The 20306-nt window shown below is 34.8% G+C and overlaps 1 protein-coding gene across 8 annotated transcripts in view; it reads right to left on the reverse strand.

The window, feature by feature from the left end:
• Nucleotides 1-20306, reverse strand: part of LOC126849686 (gamma-aminobutyric acid receptor subunit beta) — a 72303-nt gene that overhangs the window by 33700 nt on the left and 18297 nt on the right. For all 8 annotated transcript variants that reach the window (XM_050591784.1, XM_050591780.1, XM_050591786.1 and 5 more), the window contains one exon: nt 3405-3502. In XM_050591784.1, coding sequence (XP_050447741.1) covers nt 3405-3502 — 98 coding nt within the window. Of the gene's footprint in view, nt 1-3404; nt 3503-20306 lie in introns of those variants that run through there.

A 20306-nucleotide genomic window follows, 5' to 3' on the forward strand; every position in this document is an offset into this window, starting at 1 on the left:
TCTGCCAACGCCATCGTGCGCCACTCGACCGATATATCTTCATTTCCATTTCTAGAATGTTTTTAAAGCCCTATAGCCGAGAAACATCCCATATGGGACACATATTTCACAATGACGTTCTCGCGTACACGCTGGAAAACGCACGGCCGACGTGGTATCGAGTTAATTGAAACGCGCCAGTATGCTTCGCCCATGCAAACCGATCACCCATGAGAGAGCTTTACACCGAAAAAAAAAAAAAACGAAAGGTATACGAGTCACATGTGTGATGATGCAAAACTGAGAAAGAACAAAAATTAATAATCGATGGAGTTGAAAAATCGCGGTCATCAGCTATGCGTGTGCCGATATTCGTAGATTATTTGTATTTATATCATAGAAGTTTTTATGTTTGTGGATGATGTTTTCTTTTTCTTGCACATCACATCAACTTCAATGCACAATACTTTAATTATAAAATTTAATATTATTAGCAATATTTTACAAATAAATAAAATAAGTAAATATATTTACTAGAATAATTATATTAAACATTTTCAATACATTTTAATAAAATATAAACATATAAATAAGAAAAAATATAGATATTATATAGTGTACTTTATTGTATCGACAAACGCGTTATGAATTATAAATGTATTCGTTGATTTAATGAGTTTATTTGTTGCAATTCTATCTGAGTCGAGATACTCTTTTAACACGAACGTAAAAAGTTGTATTGTTTATTATCATGTCAAGCCAGTTTATAGAGTGCAAACATTTCGAGTTTCCCGTCACGTATTTTGTCATTTTACATAGGCCTTGGACCGCGACGGCGAAGCTGTTTGAAAATCCGGCCGCGCTCCGAGGAATATCCAATGAAGCGTGACGAGTGGAAGAGAGCAGCGCGGCTGTTTATCCCGTCCATCCAAGGTATTCCCGTTTCCGTAATATTCGCGTATACACAGCGCGATCTAAATTTTAAATGTTAAAAACCCGTATCCAGCGAATCCCCGTGTATCGGCGTGCGAGAACGGCGAGAGATACGAATATCGGCGATTCGAATCGAGAGACGATACGTTTAGTGCGCCTTTTTGCAATCTATTCACAGTAACCTATATACGTGATCTCGTGGAAAATGAGATGCCCGCTTTTCAGGTTTGACACACTCGACCCCGAGTTTACTGCAAAGTAAGTCATTACTAATGCATCTTTCGGACGCAGTTTGAACAATCAATATAGACTATTTTATGTATTCTCGATTAATTTCAGTTGGGCAAGGCTTGTCGGCCAAGGCTTCCATTGAAAGCTTATCGATACATTTTTTATTACTACAATCAATGTCGAAACAATATTCAATTGCAAAGTAATAAATTGATTGATATTTCTTTAATGAAGAAACGGTTTTGTGCAAATATCCAATATAGTTACACATGGAATGTATGTAATTAAATGATAATATGCTGAATACGTGTTTATTTTATCCTACTGCGTGTTGAGAATTTGTAATTGCAGGATATGTAATTTTAATTACACGGCATACAAATTGAAGTTTTTAATTATTTGGTTAACCGCTTTTTACATCTGACATATAATAGTAGTTATAACAATGGGCAAAAATACATTTCAAGTAAATCAATGAATATCGGTAAATATTTTTAGCTTCAGCGAAAATAAAGAACTAAAATAATTCTCGGTCAATTAAATCCCAAATCTCCTTTTGGAGAAGAAAATGGAACGGAGCAATATTTCGAGCCGGTCCTCATTTTCGTTAGCAATCGCGACGCGAAGACACCGAAAGTACGAGTGTAAAAAAAGGAATAGAATCTGGAACAAGAAGAAAGGAGGAGTAGGGTGGAATTCGCGAAGGTCGAAATCAAAGTCAAAATCATAATTGAAGGCGAAAGATACAGAGTCTCTGTGTCTTGTGTCGGTGCGGAGATGCCGTTAACGGTAACCCGTGGCAACCCGTGGAGCGTCCCAGCATCGATCCGAGTTTTATCGAAGCGTTCCAGCCCCGCCCTGCCACCACGAAGGCCATCCTCGAAAATGTAACTTTGTGTGTGGAGTATAATCGTCGATACATGAATCACAATCATAGCGCTTTTCGACAACCGATAATCGTTTGGCCGGTTGAGCCTATCCAAAACATATGCGGTGACTTTTTGGCTGAGCCTAAACGATAAGCCGAAAATGGGACAGAGCGTCCATTTGGTAGGCACTAATTGCTTCTAACTGACCGTCGACTCCGGCGAACGTGCTCACTCGAAACTGGCCTAATGGCTCTTTAATATTCCCGTGTTTTATAAGCATCCCATTTATTCGGCCGCAAAATCGCATCGCGTTCGCGGTCGATAACCATCTGGCATTTATTCAAAGCGATCATCCGCTCAAGGATCTATCCGTACCAATTGCGTGCAAACTGCATCGCCCGCGGGTTTCACCAAAAGTAAAATGTAAAAGAAAATGCTCTGTATGTTTTTTTCCGAGATAGAACGTGTCCGCCTTTATTGATATTTTTTTTTTCTATAGTCGTGCGTAATCGAGCCGTGCGCGATAAACTGTAAATTACTCCTTTGACCGATGCGAGGAAAACACGGATGCGAGAATCGCGTACACGTGCTGCCGCACTGTTCCTGTCAGAGTTGTTTTATGGAAGCGGTAGCGTGCTCGATAGAGCCTGCCGTAGGCTGCTTTTTGTAGGGTAAACGTGGAAAGTGGTAAGCGGCGTCAAAAATATTTCCTGGAGCGTTTCGTCGAAACTTTTACTACTGTGTCGCGTCATTGTTACACCGATTCGAAAGCTTGAGCTTTATATCTTGATTTATCGAGGTATCGACCTCGCATGCGTCAATTTTTTTATTTTTTTTTTATTTTTTTATTTTTTTTTTTTTTTTTTTTTTTTTGATACATCCTCTCTGTTTGTATATATTTATTTAGTGTACTTCTTCAATTTTTTTTTATTTCAGCATCATCAAGATGGAATACAATGTCAGTTATTTTTTTTTTATCCGAGCACACGTAAAAAGCTCTTTCCTACGCTTGCAGCGAACAAAGTGGAATTAAAAAAATTGTTTGCTGGTATTCTGTTTTCTCGCTAATTGATTGAGTTTGTCAGTGTGTCAATATTTGGTTTCTTTCGTCATCTAACTTTTTTAATTTCGTTGGCTGCAAGATAACGTTTTAGATTCACGTAATAGTGTAACGAATATAAAAAAAAAAATGAGACGGAAAACGCTTTGCGCAAAACTTGCTACGACATGTATTATTTCACGATGAATTAATTGTAGCTAATCGACGTGAATCAGATAATCATATAAAACGTGATGAAATTGACAAGTTTTGCGCATGATATAAAATCCACACCAGGGTGGTTGAATGATCTTGGTTATTGAGAAATATGGAAAAATCAAATCCCTACTCACCTCCATAGTTCGGCCTTACTCTTTTATCGTAACTGACGGAAAAGGAATCTAGTATCGCAGAAATATTCACGTCGCCCAGCATACTGCCGCCGCCAGTTCTGCAAACAAAAGAAAATTTTAAATCTCACATTTTCCTTATAAAAAAGTAGTTTCGTTCTAATATTAATATTACAATCATTGTTTATAAAGTTTTAAATTCATAGTATTTATTTATATCTAATTTATGTTTTTACAGCTACATTAATTGGAGTATGATTAAAAAAATTTTTTCTGCAAAAAATATTATATACAATTCAGTTAAAATATTATGAAATTAAAAGATCTCTGGATAAATACTTTAACACAAATTATAACGTTCTTTATTCTTAAACATTTTTTTTTACCAATAATACACAAATCTTATTGTTCCTATGACAATTAGAATTAATTGCTAATAATTACATTTTATAAAATCAATAGCGTTTAAGTAACCCTGCTATTGAATTTCGAGGTATTATCACGAATCCTTGAACTGATATAAATACAAGATATATTAGCATTATTCCAAAAATGAGTTCAAGAGAAGATATTGTAACAGCTTGCATGACACACACGACCGCGAGAAGTAGATATGCTCGAAGATTCGGGACATAAAGTGCAGGGGGTCTGTTCTTGACTTAACGGGTCAGTAGATACAGATGGCCTCGGTCAGCCAAACAAACGGCCCTTGAGTCCGCGGGCTGATACGGTTCCGCATTACCTACGAGAGTCCGATCTAATGGTGACAACGCGGCGCAGCAGCCGATTCCTGTTACGCTAAGTAGAGCAACTCGGCCCGAGAACGTTTTCTGCTTGGCTCAGCGGGCTGACCAAGATCGCACGTAATCACTTTGGCGCAGCGTTGATTCCCGGATCACGCGAAGCCCCGTATGCTGACGACCTTGGTCGGATCACGCAATATCTTTGCGATATTTGCAGATCGAGTCGCACGAATAGCTGCGACTTTTAATCGTAACAAGAAAGATAGAAGAAAATATATGCAATCTTTTATTTTATTCCTGCATCGCAATGTGCTTTTATTTTACATGAAAAATTATTTTTTTTTATTTCCTTAAGTTTCAACGATAATGTTGTTGCTCTTTGATGTGAACAAAATTTAATTTTTATTAAACAATAATATCGATAAGATATACTGTTTATATCAACCTGATTAAACACGTACATATAAATGATATTTAATTATATAATTGATTAAGAGATCAATTGAAATTTCTGTGGCTTCTATTATCTAGATATAAGACAAACTGTGATAGACAAATGGTGTCAAAAAAGATTGTATTGAGACTGTTATATCGCTCTTGTATCAGGATGACAACATGAATTTATTTATGACTCACAATTACTATTTGTTGCTTTGATAAAAGTGAAATTGATTTTCATATATAAATATCATGTAAAAAAAATTGTGGATAGCTTCTATAAATTAGATAATAATGTTGTGAGCATTTAATACGTGCGTTATTCTCAATCATTGAACAAAGGTAGACGTAATAAAAGCCTTGACCCTACAATCAGTGTACATATGAGTCAGCAGAATGTTTAAGACACGGTGTACCTATCGTACATCAGTTTGCGCGCATAATCTTACAATGAAAGCAAGCAAAGCCGGCGAGCTTGTAAAGTGTTGCACGAATTAGACTAATCAAGATCGTGCATGTTTGCCGCGTTCTATTCCACTGACCAAGATTCCAAGCGTGAGTTATGCGATCTACAATGTGTCCCCGCGATTAAGTTCACGGGATTTTGTAATCAATTATTAATCAAGAAAATAACCGCTGTATAAGTATTCAGTCTTCGTTATCCAAAGTAGCAAGTTCTTTAGTCGTGAAAACATAAATAATCATTTCGTATTTACTTGCTTATGCGAAACAGAATCATTATAATTACAAGGATTATGGTAAAGCTATAAAAAAATAGATACTAAAATAAATATTCAATAAATCGGCAATTTACACACATTATAATTTTGATAAATAATTAGTAAATTAAATTATTAAATAAAGAAGAAATTTTATTAGATGTAAGAGAAGAAAGGAAACAATGCTATAATTAGAATCAATAGATTGTATTCTAAGTTATTTTTTTATAATTTGTTGTTAATTTTACGTCACGATATATTTTATAACAAATTAGAATAAAGCATGGTGTTCGAAGAATCGATTGATCATTTATAGTATACCTGAAAAGATTTTATTGAACGATTCGTTGCGACCATTATAGTTGAGGTCTCGCAAAACCATATCTCGCAATGAAGAAGATCTAGCTACCAAGCTGTGATAATAGGTCAGAGGTTAGGCGTATTGATTAAAGGCAGATATCTCGTCTGGGAACAAGGGTGCGAATAATACGATGTAGATGGTATCGTGCAGATACGCGCGCGAAAATATAGATAGACTATTTCGGCGAAACTCATCACGAAGATTCGACTTAATTTCCGTAAGATTATTGTTGCTTAGAACGCTTCTGGCTAAGCAAAAATGAAATATTCTTATAAAATAATTACAATTATAATTATTAAAAGATAAATTAGTATTTTAATTTTCCTGTTTGATAAAAACAAACATAAGCCGTATATATATAAATATATATTTTTAAATATATCTCATCCATCGCTTGTATGCGCATAAATAATGTTTTTAAATTAATTTGAATTGAATATCGTCATATCAAGAATATGATATTTAATTCAAATTAATATTTTGTTTTCAGTCTTCTTATCTGTGATATTTATCACTTTTGTCTAGATATAAGTACAAATTTTTGTTGCCTATAAGCTTTTTTAATCAACTTTGAATCCAACAATTTAGATGTTTTTGTTTACTTATGAAAGGAGGGAGAAAGAGGACAAGATATTCTCCGTTAAAAAGAGATGACATTTTCGATTTGAAATATTTGAAAAACATCCTTCGAGGTTAATATTTACGAGATTTCGTGGGTGTCTGTATTCCAGATGAAAGAACACGCGTCTCTTTCACGAATCTTCAGGAAGGCCGTTGGAGAAATGTCACGCCATAGTTAAGCGTTTCATGCTTCATTGCCCCAAAAGCGTCGCTATCCGTCAGACAATATTTTCAGAAGCTTGTCAGTTCCTTAGATCTCGCGGAAAGTCTCTCTTTTCTGCTTCATAGAAATCCATTTTTCTCGCTACTCTGTGTATTGTCTCGAATTATGATTGCCACAGGCTTTATTGCTTTCACGTATAAAGCAGTATAACGCGAAATTAATGATAATTACGTCGGATAAATCTGTTTAACCGAAATTAGGTCGATTGATAATTCAATCGTATCATCCTTTAATCAGAAATTTTGATTAACGAGAATTTATTATAGATATATACGATCGCGCATTTCATAATTCTCTAATATAATCAGAAATGTATCCTGTCATATTTAATAATCACATCTTTATGACCGCGATGTCTATCAATCCGCCATTACTGTAATTAATAATGTCACGTTAATAACGCCCGATGTCGATATCTAGTTGCGCGAAATAGATTGGCCACATAGAGGAATAATCGCGGTGCAATTGTGTGTACGGGCGATTTGATTTAATAGTATTACCGCAGCACAGTCGCGTGGCTCGAAGTATCGAAGAAAAATGGAAGGCATTACGATGTTTGGGGCCGAGCCGATGTAATAATTGAAAGTCTCGTAAATAAGAAGGACCGTCCGAGCAGACGAAGACGCCTCGAATTTCAATCTCTCGGATTTCTAAGAGCTCTTGACCCCCGACTCCAACATTTCTTCTGCACACTGCCGGCTTATCCTTCTCTTTTTCCTGTTCCCCCGATCTCTGTGCCTTCTCTTTATCCGTCCCCTTATCCTATGTTTCTTTTAGTCTTTCCGGCTCGTTGCAATTTTCCTGCCTTTAAGGAATGATGAAAAACCATCTCACAAATTTTCTCTAGGAACTTACGTTTATTTCTAGCTCGATAGCTTTGACGTGTACATACGGATAACGATTTACTCTTTTTTTCCTTTTTTCCACCTTTTTTTTTTTAACAGATTCAAAGAGGAACGATGCAAGCGTACTCAAACATTCTTTTGCTTATTCATTGTGTGAATTTGATTCTGCTCTGATTTCTGATTTTGTTTGAATGATTATCCGAAAATATGTAAATTGGTTGGATATATTGTATCATATATATACACAAAATATTTAGTTTTATATGACTTCAGCGTACATATCACTGTCTAATTATAATATAATCAATTATAAATTACATTTTTTGACATGTAATTTGAATGATAATATTATCGTTAAGTGTTCGGGTAAAGTTATCACAAGCAAGTTTAATTTTTGTGACGTTTTCGAAATTTGTAGATAAGTATATTTTGTCATAAAGATAAATATCAATAAATGTAGCGTTTCAAGAGCACAAGAAGCATTCCATTTTTTTCCGGATATTTTAGAAAGGTAAACATTTTGGTGACAAGGGTGCTTCCGCCGATCTCGTTTCCTGGCATTTAAATTAGCAGCGTTTCGCGCAATTTATTTTCAGGCTAATGTCAAACAACTGTCAACAACTTTGCCGACATTGTCGACTATGTCGAGTGGTTGGCGTCTTTGAAAGGCGGAAGTCTCGAGGCTTTTGTAAGAGTCTTCTTGTAATTAAGAAGTTATCGACTACGAGATGTAGTATCGGTCCCGTCTCTTCTCCCTCTCGATCTCGATCGTCCTGATTTTTCGCATCTTTTCCTTTTTCCTCGCGTTGTTCTCAATCTCGAGGCCAATCCTTCTTTGCCAAACATACAGCGTTTGCGCGAGAATTGGTTATGAATTATTCATGGCGAAGAGCAACCGGCGAGCGAGCGAACTGGTGGACGAAAAAGCGGTTTTATATACCAGTCGTCCGGATGTTATATATAATCAATGAGAGCACGAACGGTTGCACGAGCGGTTTTTCAGTGTGATTTACGTTAATTTGGCGCAGATCTACCGTTGCGGGAGAGTCGGGAAGTCATAAGTATGCGAGCGCGTCCTTCCGGTCAGTGCCGCGTGTTTCCTTTTTATCGATATCACAGCTGGGAACTTCTGTTCTCATATTTCTCTATCTATATAAATCTGTCTCTCTCTCTCTCTCTCTCTCTCTCTCCATATCTTTCTCTCTCTTGTTCATTCCGTCGATAATAATTATTTATGCATGCTTTTAAATCTGATAAAATTTATCGGTTTTTAATCGTGAATTTTTAATTAATGATATCAAGTGGGAAAATATGATAATTAATACAAATAAATGCCGTTATTAATCTGCGCATTGCGTTGCTAGATAATTATATGAATCTTTATGTTAATCGACATTAATTTTTTTTTTTAATATTTAAGTATTGATACGTTTATTTTTTTATGTAGAGCACACATAATTCTGCGAACGTAAATGTGGTTACATGTGCATAGACATACACACACACACATACAAAATATACGTTCTTTACAAAGTCTTTCAAAAGATCTTTCGTAGATTTTCAAAGATAAATCGCGATGTTTGTGGGGAATCGTTCGATCATTTCTCAAAGTCAGCGTATCGTTAAACCCAGAGAAACGCGTTGCCCTTTTCTCGGATAATTGCTCTATACAAAGCCCTATACAAAGATACACGTGCAAGCACTAATACATTTAATAGTAGATATTAATAGTACGATATTATTTTCGTACGATAGGCGATATAATAAATAAGGCGCGTAATGAGCTTGGAGAATCGTGTGCGACACCAAGCCAGATAACATGGAAAAATCAGCAGAAGAATTCGAAATAGGACGTGGCCGATAGCGAGCAGACATCCATCCGATCGTAACGCCGGCCCGCGAGACACATTTGACGGTGATACGCGAGGATGATGGACCGGTGAATCCATTTGTCACTGTCCGTAAAGCAAGCCGTCGCCCATCTCATCCTCTCTCGTTCCTTCTGCATGCGCAAACTTTTTCCGCGCCGTCGAGCTTTTGCCAATACACAAAAATCTTGCGAATCATCGGCGCCCGATCGATAGCGAGATTGCTAAAACCGTACACCCGACGAAAATAGAAATTTCAAACAAAATTGTTGAAATTCGAAAACTGAATATGACTTGAAAAGAAAATATTTTCCATGCTTTTACGTCAGTTCAATAGGTAGACACGGCTATTTTTTTTATCTTTATTAGATGATAGGCATGACAGTTATGTGTGATATCAAGTATGATATGAGTTTAAATATCGCGATACATCTTAAAATAACATTGAGAACATTTTTGTTTATTAAGAGGATCATCTTTTTTTGTTATCATTTTTCATTATTGAAAGCAACATAAATCCAAGAATTAAAATTAACTTTAATTATACATTTGATATTAAATGTATGATTTTTAATGTATATATATAATCGCTTGTAACTCGTACTTGGCGCGAGACTACCGTGTCTCTTGATAGCATATGACATACACGCACTACTAGTCTTATATAAACTTGCGGGATTTTCATGCATATTAATGTTTGATACAATTCATTAGATACTTATATTTTCACAAGTTATGGACTTATGTATGCTTTTGGAAAATGTTTGGCATCTGTTTAATTTATTCGGTTATCAGTATCTCATGCAATTGAATATGCAATATATTTATTCACATGCCTGCGAGCTAAAGGATCTCTAAAAAAGAATTAATGCGCTCCAATTAATTTGCGAGCGATGTCAATATAACGATGCCTACGCACATTATGCACAATTCTGACCTTTTCCGTCGATTTTGTTTGACTCAAATTAATTCGGCTTCTAGTGTTTCATTAATTCTGACCTTTCGACATTGTATCAATATCAGTCTTTCGGAAAATCGGATTATCACGCGTCTTGCCTCTCGTGTCTTATTTTAGTCTTGCTCCTATTTTATCGTCCCTATCTCGAAGCTCGCTTTCGCAGCGTCTTCAGCTTGAAATTTAATCCTGCCTTTTTGCGTAGGTCGTATAAATTTCTTGAACGCCAAAAGGATTGTGCGATCGAATCTGTCGTGCGTAACAGATTTTCTGGAAGGTATATAAACGTATAGATATAGGTTTATAATAAATGTATAGAAGGTGAACGGATTTAAATGAGAATATATGTAAGCGGGGGCGGCGTTTCGCAGAAACGCACGTCGCACGACACGAGAGTCGATGAGAAAACAGAGAGCGCAGCATCCGGCACGGGTGGGTTATCGACGCATTTGTGTGAGCTTGTGCGCGCGCGAATCTGACGTCATTGGATGCCCCTCGGCCCCCCTTCCACCCTCTCGGTGTGACGCCCTCTATATGGGTTATGACGACGGTAGGGAATATGTGGTCGCTTTAACCCCTCGCTTGTGCATGTGTTCGGCTCGTGCTTATGGGACCTCCGGTTTATATCGCGTAAATACGCCATAAAATAGAATACATAGGATCGTGCAAAAAATTTAAGAAGAAATTGAAACCCTAAATTGATTTCATTATCAACGAAAAGGAAGGAATAATCACAATATGATATATAATGGCCATTATATATTAATTGATATCAATAACGATGTTTAATTAATTTTTGCACTCTCTCTCTCTCTCTCTCTTTTTTATTAATGTTATAAATATTATTGCTTTGCATAACTCATAACTAATAATATGCATAACTCTATGCATATTATTTTTTATTCTTATTTATTTATTTGAAAATTGTGTTGTCTAAATTTTATGCAATATTTTGATCTCAACTAATGCAATATGCTTTATTTTATTGCATATACATGTGAGTTATTTTTGCTTATGAATTTGAGAACAGAAGAGAACGATACGAGACGATTCACCATTAAAGTCCGGCGTGGTTTACGGGCATTGAACTTTATTGCGAGTATAGGAGACAGGCTTAATCGAATAAGTTAAGGTTTTTGCTAGGTTCTCTGAAACGATGCAAGGAAAATGACATTGCGAGTATTCAAGGCAGCTATAAAGAAATAAAATTCCTGAAAGTTAAGTGAATTTATGATATCTTGAAAGAGTATTTGTGAGGAAAAAAAGAGATTGCTAAAACCTTATTTCTTGATATCATGAAATAAATTATCCTTACTAATAAATGTTATATATTTACATTTTATTTTATATTATATATTTATTTTATATTTTATAAATTAAATTAGCATGTTATTTGATATTAATATTAAAGAAAATTTTCTTTCTCACACATACATACACATATCAAATAATTAGTAAAATTTCTAATGTAAACGTTGATTTTTATATATTTTTTATACGAGATAGATATATTATTTTGATCGATCATTTTAGAATTTTTACTTTTTTGTCTTACTCAATAATAGTATTTTTTTAAACAAGAGAATAATTTGACCTTTTTTAATGAATCCTTTGTTTAATTAATTTTTTTTACTTGTTTTACATTTTTCACGTATTCCGTTTTCTTTTTAATCGAGAAAAGAAGCCGCGCGTGTATTCTTCCTTTTAACCATGTGTTTCTTGTTTCTCTGTACGAGGTTTGAGAAGAGCCACGGCGCAGAGCATGTCGTCGCTCCCGAGACAACCACTTCCGGTATTTAGGTAAGCGACGGACATGAAGCGCGAGAGAAACAAGGCGTTCCCATTAAACGTGACGATATACAATGATGCTTAAATCGCTATCAGCATTTCTTTAGCTTCAATGTGTTCATTTCTAATAGCCAACGATGCCGAAAGAAACGTATTTCCCATTGGAACTGTTGATAAAATTTCCTGCTTCATCTACTAACGTCTCTACGACATGAAGGTTTCGTCCAACGAAAATAATATTGGTTGCACAGCATAAAGGTTTTATCGTTTGATAGCAGGCATTATCACGTAAATGTGAGCTAAGCAATTCGGACGCAATCTACCTTAGATGATTGGTCAGATTCGTTTAACGTTTGATGTCAGCTTGCAATCCCTCTCGAGGTCTGCCTCGAAGAAACGCTTAAATATAATTTTGAGCCTTATTGCATATGATTTGTATACAAATAGTATTGCGCAATATTACAGTGTTAGTCTTCTAAAGAAATTTTCCAGAAATATATGTAATACACGGTGAATTTATTATTCCGAATAAATTCGTTGAATCTTTTTTAATTTGTAAAAAATATGTTGCAACAGAAATATATATAATACTCTGAATACATAAAAATTACATATAAAATCATCAATCACAAATAAAAAAAATTATTAAATTTTTTTTAATTGTAAAGAATATATTATAAAAGATATATACATATATATATTATATATTCTAAATATATATTATATATACATAAAAATTATATTATGACTTAATACTGCTGATATCTTCGTCACATTCACAAATTTCAACGTAAATTCGTCACAATCTGTCATGCAACACCAAAAAATGCATCTCACATACATATATTTAATATTCTCGTTAAATGCTGATAGATATCCAAATATACTCTAATGTATCTGCGTTTACACAACGCGTAGAAACACACGAGCAATGAATCATAAGATCGCGAATGTCGGGCGCAACGTGGCGAAAGATGTCGAAGAACGAGAATGTAGATAAGGACAAGAGTAAGATAAACGGACTCATTAAACGTCGACATCTTAGTCTTGGCAAACGGATCTACGGCTCAGGAGTTTACTGCGGAAATTGTTGCGCAAGTACGATTACAATAGCGCAAGTAGCTCCGCAGCCTCTTCGCAAGCGCGTATATTATTCATGCATAAGATGATGCTTGTCATTTCTCTCTCCTTTTGCCTCTGCTTTTTCAGTCTGTTCGCTCGACTTGTAGCTCTGCTGGTTTGTCTTGAATAACTCAAATTAATAGCGATTCTTATGTTTAATGACATCTATAATTGCTAGTTTCTCTCTCTATAACGTTAACATCTAGATGTTTAAAAAAAAAAAACTGTTAAGAAAATAAATTTTTTTGTTTTAAAATAAATATCCTCTCTATGCGCAATATTAGGAAAAATAATTTTGAGATGTATAAATTTATAAATTTTGATGAAAATATTGCAAACACACACAAATATACATACGCATTTAAAATACTGGATATTCATTTATTCATGATGTATTAATTTTATTAGTTAATTTTCTGCAACACGCAATGTTGATAATCCTATCATATGGTAATTGAAAATATTATAGTACATATACACACACACACAACGTTTCAATTATTTAAATGATTAATCCTTGATGAGATAAGAAAAAGAGAAAGGGAGAGAAAGAAAGAGAATAATACAATGCTTGTTAATATTTCAACATATAAAATTATTAATACTTTACATGTTGTTGTTAACATTATTAATAACATCCTTTGCAAAGCATTTGTGCATTGCATTAATTATTAATTCGAGTATAATACATTTTTGATTATTATTGGAAAAAATACATAAAATCATATTATAAAATAGCTTTTCATTAGAAGCAGGATCCAAAAATATTTTTACTATCAGCTGATTTTAATGGAAATATTTTTTTTTATCACTCGCATAAAAATGAATCTTGAATGATCTCTTGTAATATCAAATTGTTGTAGAGATATTCTCATAGATACAGTATTAATTTATCATTTAAAACATTGAAAATAACATTGTTCTAATTTAGGAAAGGCAAATTTTAGACGAAAGTAAGACGAATATTTAAGCAGTGTTATTGTATGAATAATTTGAGTTATATTATATCTATATAATTTGAGTATATATCTCGATGTTTTCCATTAAAAGCTTGGCATAGAAAAAATTATATAACTTTTTAAGGATAAATAAAACCATTATCGACGACGTGCCCGGCCTCTACAGGGACGGCGATGATCGCGATAAAGACGTCGGCTTCATTGTCTTCGACACTATTCGTGCTTTTCGCCGCAAGCGTGCTCCCAGTTATGAATGTAAACAATGAGGCTGTAACGGTCGACGCAAATAACCGAGATCGAAGATACAAGCAGAACACAAGCCGACTTCGATGTCGACGACAAAGACGCCCTTCTACGCCGTCTTTATTGCCATTCGTTGCCCTTTTCGTTCTGTCGCGGCGTAGTTGCGATTACGAATGTCGGCGATTAACTAAGATTCTAGATAAACGCGTCCTACAGCAATGATATACCTTGTACAGGTATATCTTGCAGACAACGACAACGTCGTCTCAGCACTTTAGCGAAACCCATCGCTTTATTACAGATTCACTGGGCTTATCTGCAGGACACGCGATGCTCTTGGGAATTTAGACAAGCCATTGAGCTAGAGCGTGAGAACAAGATATATATATATATATATATATATATATATATATATATATATATATATAGCTTCTATGAGTGCTTCTATAAAAATTATTCAGAGACAACGCGTCACTCTTACGAATGATAAATTATTTAACTCACCAGATTTTTAAAACTATATACTTTAAAAGCCTCATACTTCTCCGTTTAATTATTCATCTGCGGTGGAGATACTGCATTTTATAAATTCTTTAACTTCTCCTTGAAGCAAAACTAGCTCTTAGAGATGGACAAAATTTCAAATTTATTTTTATGTGCAGGTTTTGAGTAATCAACAGCATGATTGTGTGTTTTATAAACAATAGATTTTATATTGAAAGCAATTTATATTAAAAACAATTTCAGTGTCACATAACGATTATGCATTATAATTTTATTTGAGTGCTTTTGTTCTTAATCTTTTATTCTTAATCAAAATATGTAAATGCGTGATTGTAAGCATATAAAGCGTGTTTAATTTATATTTAATATTTTTTGCAAAATAAGTACTCACAATCGATGTAATTAATTTGGTATCATTGTTCATATTTTAATGTTGAGATTTTGTTGAAGCAAATTCCAATGGCGGAGAATTTTTAAACTAAGGATTTTTTAAAAATTTCATCCCGATAATATATTCAAGCATCGGAGACACGGGCAAGATTTCTACGCCGCGGCGTGTAATGCCAACGTAAATATAAAACGTACGTAATTATTGATTATGTGCGCTCATACGTACACGGCCGTAGATATTTTTAGTGTTAAGTGACACTAACTATAGGCACACAAGACTTACTTAATATGTAGTAAGGTTAACTATGATATTAAGGATGAAAATATCGTATGATTCAGCTAGCTAAATCAAGCGAAACTTTCTTTATCATTGCCAAATATTAATCATTAGAAGATTGATCACTGAAGCGCGCAAACTTCCAAATATTTAGAAGGAATAGATATTATATGTAGATCAATAAAAAGAGAACGCAATTAAAGTGGATGTTGCAAAACATCATTATGTGCTTAATCTTCAGTTAAACAGATTATATTAATATAAGATTAAAATGCGCATGCGACCCAGTTTTTATTAATATGGGCTCAGAAAGAAATTCATAAATAAAACGAAAATATTAAAAAATAATCTGCGCAGTACATGCATAACATCAACATCTCTGTTGCTGTTTATTAACAAAGATGAATAATTCGTTCAAGGTAATTATACATTTCTTTGTCTACAAATTAGTGAAGAGAATTATAATATTATTTGAAATATATACTTTGAAATAGCCGTGAAATTAAAGAGACTTACTATATGATATAAATATTAAATTCTCGGCATACACTTAATCCAAAATTCGATCTCGTTAACTCTATTACGAATTTCTTGAAGTATACGCGATCTTTTATCGGAAAATTCAGCTAAGTGTTCCTTGGCACAGACGATACGAGAAACGAAGATTGCGGATGATTTATCGACTATCGTCGCCGCGATAACTAGCTAACTGCAGTATCATTACTTTTAATAATTAAGGCGCTGCATTTTCATTAACTTGAGTCACAATAAAATTGCGCCATCGTTATACCTGGCCGTTATTACGTAATGGAAATGTCACTGTAACCCTGGACAGGGAGAGCACGACGTAGAGAAAGGGGAGGAGAGGGTTCGGTTAGGGATCGGAGTGAGGGATGGGAGGAATGGGGGGAGCGGGCTATTCTTGCGATTTATGCCGGCCTTTTGCATCCCGCGCGCAGCGTGCACCTCCGTTATTAAAGCCATTAAAGGTCGCGACCATAGCTTGCATAATTAACCAAGATCGATGGTACAAGCAACGGGACAGGAACGGCGACGTCGCCCCCGGCCGGTGGCGCTTCGGTAATATATACGAGTTTCTAATACTTTTTATTACGCGAATTATATGACTCTGATGTTTCTCTCACGATTGACAAGTCTCTTCGCTCTCCAGAGATCCCGTCTTTTCCGCGAAATTTTCTCACTTTTTTCAAACTTTTTACCTCACTGTTGTTGTGCCGTTCGCCTTCGCTGCACGCGAAAATTCGAAAACTCATACGAGCAGGAAGCGAGGAAGAAACATTCGTGTACTTTGATTCGCGGAGTAGAAAGATGGGAAGCTCACATGATAAATGCTTGTAACTTAAAATCATAAAAAAACTGTATCACGTATCTTTTTTATAATTTTTTTATAACATACTCAAGTCAAACTGCCAAATATATCTTTTTTCCCTTTTAATTTCCTTTAATGTTATATTTGTTTAAACTGACATGAATAAAAATATTTTTTATATTGAAGAGAGTAGGTCATTTTAATAATTAGACTGATAATTAATCAATTTACTTTTATCAATTTGTGAATATATCTCGAGGGCAGAAGAAGATAGCACGTATCATCCATATTATTTAGTCATAACACGAGCTATCGTGAGGGAACAGATACTGGCTATTATCGTCGAATACTGAATGCCTCATCTCTATCGATGCATAACGTTTTCGATGCGGCAGTAAATTTTAGCTCCAATATGGCACCCCTCGTCCGTCCCCTACCTCTGACCTTACTAAGTCTTCATCATTTCGCGTGGCAGCGAACGTTATCAACGTTAATGAGGTATACGAGATGCATATCATGACGTTTTATGGGTGGCTTTTTCTCGCTCACTTTATTATTCCGTTATGAACACGGTCTCGAGAGTAATAACTACAAATGCGTCTGCTCTATGAAATAAACGACAATTTTTTTCATTTCGAGGTACGTATTATCTCGTATATATCACTTACGTATTGCAGCATTTTTTTATCATCGCTGCGTGTCTTTCCCAAGAACAGTTGTCAGTTGGAAAAGAAACATGGCCTTGTTACTCACAATCAGTTCCGCCTCTGACATAAAATATGTATATGCTGTACGGTGTCTTTAATATCATTATGCCATCGTTTTATCTCATTAGCATAATTTATGGCAATGTCAGATCATAAAATACCATCAATTTATGCGATATCCTGCGTTTACCATCTCGTATGAGCTTTATAATTCAGTACGGCGGTTTTTAATCTACATTTTTCATCGGATTGATAACACCGGGGGAAAAATGCAAGAGAAAATCTCGGTCACGTGTAATGTAAACGGGCGCGGACGATTTTTTAACGGTCGCGTTTGTTCGCGCGACGCGCAATAATTTTAACGCGCGAATCGAATTCCCGCTTCCCCGGATCTAAAGTCCACGAGAGTCGCATTAAGCCGCAGTGAAGAGAAACTCCGAAGCGAATCTCCTTGCAATTCTTTCACCAACACCGTGCAGACCGCTACTATTACCTACGTAATGGACATGCCAACTTTGAAAGTAACGAACGTTATTCTTACGCCGGCTTCCCACAATCAACGGAGCGCACCTCCGTTATTAAGGTCTTTCATGACTGGAAGAGAACAAGCTAAGATTAATCGACCGCCACTTTCTTTGTCTGCAAATGTGATACTTGCTTTCACCGTGTGCATGACAAACTTTGCGAGAACATAGAACTGGGACTTCGTTTTTACATTCTCTCTTCTCGCTGAATGCTTGTTTATTTATTGATGAACGGTATGCAAATGAATGCAACACCAGATTAATACAGTAAATAATACGGTGCTGCAAAAAAACAAGATGTTTCATTATATGTATATATATATATGTAAATATATGTGTGTATTTTTATATATTTTATATATTGCATAAAATATATAATATCCAGAGAAAAAAATTGTAGCAATTTTACTAATATAGAATTAGTTGAATCTTTTCAGGTTTTATTTTTTTTTTTTTTGTTAAAATATTGAAACAATATGATTAGTTTTTGATTAGATTAAATTTTGAATATTTTGCGCAAATGTTATTTTGATAATTGAAACAGCAAAATTATAAAAGAAAAAAATTGGCGATCGTGCGGTGTGAACGGTTCGACGTTTGCTGATGATAACAAAAAATTGGACAATCATAAATCTTGTAAAACGTATCGCAATGAATATTCGATTCGGATCACATTGAAGTAAGGATAGCACGCGTGATAGAGATCGACGATAGAGGCGGACAACTGTTATCGGCGATAACGATATACGAGGCTTCGTAACGCAAGCCGAACACGCAAATTCGCGATGATTTTGTCGGGAATTGGTGAAGGTACGCGATCGATAAGCAATAAGCAATAAATGGAAATTGCAATTTCTTTATGAGAGCTCTGCAAAAATTTCGCGCACGAAAAAAGAATCAAATTGCTGCAATTGTTATTACTCATAAATGCCATGGAATTCTGGAGAGATTTAATTTTTTTTTTTATGTTAACATTGCATAATTATTATTCTAAAACAGATATGATTATGACATATACATATATATTATAACTATTTTATTTTAAAAGCATTTAAATGAGATTGTGAGAAAAATTTCGGTGGAACGCCGAATTAATATTTTAATAATAATCTAGCGAGCTAACGTTATGCAAGGTTTTTTTTCTGCAATACTGGCCATAAATTCTTTATTTTCTACTTAAAAAGTTCTTGTCATAGCTAAAATTATTCTTGCATTGAATATTTAATACGCATAAGTACTTAAAAAAGTATCATTTATCATAATAGATAATTTTCATTAAATTATTAAAACATAGTATAAATTATCGCTGAATTGCTATAATTACAATTTTTGCAAGGCAACAAGATTATCTCTTTTGGTGATTGACAAAAGTACCGCATCGTGCGATATTGTTGAAATGCTTCTTGAAACAACATTCCTGCATGCAATGGTTTTTATAAGAAATTCATCGTGGCTCCCATCATAGAGACATTCGAAAGGGTCTTGCAAAGTTCAAGCCATTTGCGGGCTGCAGTTTCACGTGAATGGTGTACCAAGACCTTGTCATAAAGTTACGCTTTATCGTGTTCCACGCCAACGGGGTCGGCCCCAACACGAACGCGGCTTATGTCGATCTGCCAATCAAGAGTTCGACTCTTGGAAACGCGATGCCTTTACCTTCGTGCCAGGGTGTACTGACAAAATGAAATCGACTCGAACAATCGCTATTTCTTGTCTTCGATTCACCTCGGATATTCTACGTATACGATAAGTAAGAGCTTTCCGATATCAATATGTGTGTTATTAGAACTCTCTGCATTTTGTGTTACAAAATATTTAAATATTTTCATCAACCATAGTGTTATTTGATCTTTATATTTAAAAAAATATTGCTTTAAATATATCAAAGATTGTATTATTAAAATTAAGATATATGTGATAATATATATATAAACAAAATAATATTTGGCAATAAAACGCGTAATAAGCGAGAAAAAAGAAAGACGGAATAAAGATTAGGCTGAGAAGTTAATATAAAAATAAGAAAAGTAAGTTAAAATAATTTTGTCTTTTATAGATTGTAAAAATATTTCCTTGTTCCAAATTTTCTTCCAACGTCGTTTTACCATTTAGTGGAAGTGTGAGGAGGAAAAGGCAAATCGCTGCGTATCAGTACAAGCTCCCGATAAGTCTCGCAATTACCTCTCGCGGTTACCTATAGTGTAAATCTAGCGCACGCAATAAAGATTGCGTTCTCGATAGCCGCCGCTTTTTAGATTCCCTTTTATACCACTTCTTTTATACCGCAT

This window comes from Cataglyphis hispanica, chromosome 5 (assembly GCF_021464435.1).
Source record: "Cataglyphis hispanica isolate Lineage 1 chromosome 5, ULB_Chis1_1.0, whole genome shotgun sequence".
Lineage (NCBI taxonomy): Eukaryota > Metazoa > Arthropoda > Insecta > Hymenoptera > Formicidae > Cataglyphis > Cataglyphis hispanica.